The sequence below is a fragment of the Crocuta crocuta genome, unplaced genomic scaffold (assembly GCF_008692635.1).
Source record: "Crocuta crocuta isolate KB4526 unplaced genomic scaffold, BGI_CrCroc_1.0 scaffold528, whole genome shotgun sequence".
In the NCBI taxonomy this organism is placed as follows: domain Eukaryota; kingdom Metazoa; phylum Chordata; class Mammalia; order Carnivora; family Hyaenidae; genus Crocuta; species Crocuta crocuta.
The window spans coordinates 1,072,505-1,074,460 of NW_027530010.1; the positions used below are offsets into that span (position 1 = coordinate 1,072,505).

Here is a 1,956-nt window from a genome sequence, read left to right on the forward strand (position 1 = left end):
CCCAGCCAAGGAGGAAATTCTTCCTTAGGTCTAACTGGGGTCCCTCCTGCTGCAGATGCGGCTCCACGCGCTGTGACGCGTCCTCACACAGGGTGGGCTCCTGGTTCGGTGCCCAGCCGGCAGCCCGCAGGGGCCCATGGGCTCACAGGCCTCGGGCGGCCGGCGGTCCCTCCGGAGCCCCAGCCGCAGCCGCCCTCCCCTTCCCAAGCCCTGCGGGAGGCCAGGTCCTGCAGCAAACGTGGAGCCAGGGCGCCACCTAGTGGCTCCACAGCCCGGAGCCTGGGCGTCCTCTGCCGGCTCCTCGCACCCAGGATCCCTTGAGCAACAGCTTGAGTGCCACGTACAGAAAAGGCATTTTGCTTACATTGCTTTATTTAATCCCCCCTCCCCACACCAATCTCTTTGTTTGAGGATCAGAAACTCACGCCTCCTGCCCGAGATCTCTCGGCCAGGACGAGCCTGAGGCTCACACTGCAAACCCATGTGCCTCGGCAGCTGTGAGCTCCAGCCCCGAGGGCGACGTGGGGGACAAGGCGGTGTCCCCTGGGCTCACACGCCAGCCCAGCGACAGAGCCCCCAGCCAACGGCATTTTCCCAGGTCTGAGTCTTCAGTTCCCACGAGGAGGTGGGGCCCCTTCAGCTCCTGGGGACAGCTGCTTCCAGACGTAACGACACCCCAGGGAGAGCCCTCATGCTGGGCCTCCCGCCAGCACCAGCCCCGTCCCAGGGGGCACAGGCCAGTGTGTGCAGCCAAGGCGCCCCTCTGGGGGCACATGCGTGCGAGGATGAAGGCTCTCTGGCAGCAGAATCAGAATCCCATCCCCCCTCGCTCCCCCCACCCTGCCCACGGGCCCCCAAGCATTTGCACAGATTTGCATAGACAGCAAGGCAGGTCCAGCTAAAGCCTTTTCTTAGCAGAAGTGGCATCCGTGGAGGGCTGCGTGACTGCCTCTCTCCTGAGGAACTAGAGAAGATGACAGTTCAACGGTCCCCAGGGTTAGGGGACACCAGGCCTCAGCCCCTCCCTGGGCTCCGAAAGTGTCTGTCCTTCTTCCCTGACCTGCGGGGAGACGGGGTGGGGGCCGGAGGAGGCCTTCAGAACCACGCCGCGTGGCGAGGGGCTTCCTGTGGCAGTGGGGACCGTCCCCCTAAGGCGCCCACCACATCCAGGGACACACACCCCCCAGCGCGAGGGCCCCGCCGGGGAGGCAGGAAGGCGGGGAGCCTCCTCAGCCCTGGATGGAAGTACTCAGGAGGCAAGGTTCCCCCGGCCCGAGGCAGCCCCAGGACCACCGTGGGGCGAGCACAGGCCCCCTGACCTCGGGGGAAGGCAGGAGCGTCTCTGGATGCTGCTCTAAGAGCAGCCCGCTGTGGATTACGAGTGGCTCAAACTAAGACTCCAACTCAGGACGCCCTCCCGTCCCCCCGGCCCCCAGCTGCCCACCTCTTTTTCAGTGCCTTGTCTCCAAAGAAGTGGCTGAAGATGAAGCCCTCAAAGTCATCCACCTCATCGTCATCACCCGTCTGTCTCACTGCCGCCTCTTCCAGGCTGTCCTCCAAGGCATCCACAAAGTCCCGGAAGCGGAGGCGGTCGTGGCGGAAGATGCCATCCTCGCCGAAGTAGGCGGGCGAGAGCGGCAGCTCCTGGCTCAGCGGCCCGGCCCAGGGCAGCCGCGCCAGGTAAGCAGTGAGCAGAGAGGCCAGCTCCTGGAGCCGCACGGGGGCCAGCTCCACCCCGAAGGCCAGGCCCTCCTGCCGGGCACACTCACGCACGCCCGCGCAGCCCTGGGGCGCCCGGTACCTGCGCCTCGACAGCTCTGCCCAGGGAGCCGGGGGGTCATGGCCCTCGTTAGTGCCCTCCCTCCGCTGGGGGTGCTTCTGCCGCTCCACGGAGGGGTGAGGGCCCCCACTCTTCCTCGGGGGCTCCTTGGGGCCCGGCCGCTTGGCGTCCTTCCT

At 66.6% G+C, this 1,956-nt stretch overlaps 1 protein-coding gene across 1 annotated transcript in view; it reads right to left on the reverse strand.

The window, feature by feature from the left end:
* Positions 1–893: 893 nt before the first annotated feature.
* PBXIP1 (PBX homeobox interacting protein 1) overlaps positions 894–1,956 on the reverse strand; it is a 7,288-nt gene continuing 6,225 nt past the window's right edge. The window contains 2 exon segments of the mRNA XM_077764136.1: positions 894–1,060; positions 1,445–1,956. The exon segment at positions 1,445–1,956 is cut by the window's right edge and continues 6 nt beyond it. Of these exon segments, the coding sequence (XP_077620262.1) occupies positions 1,015–1,060; positions 1,445–1,956 (558 nt within the window). The 3' untranslated portion in view covers positions 894–1,014.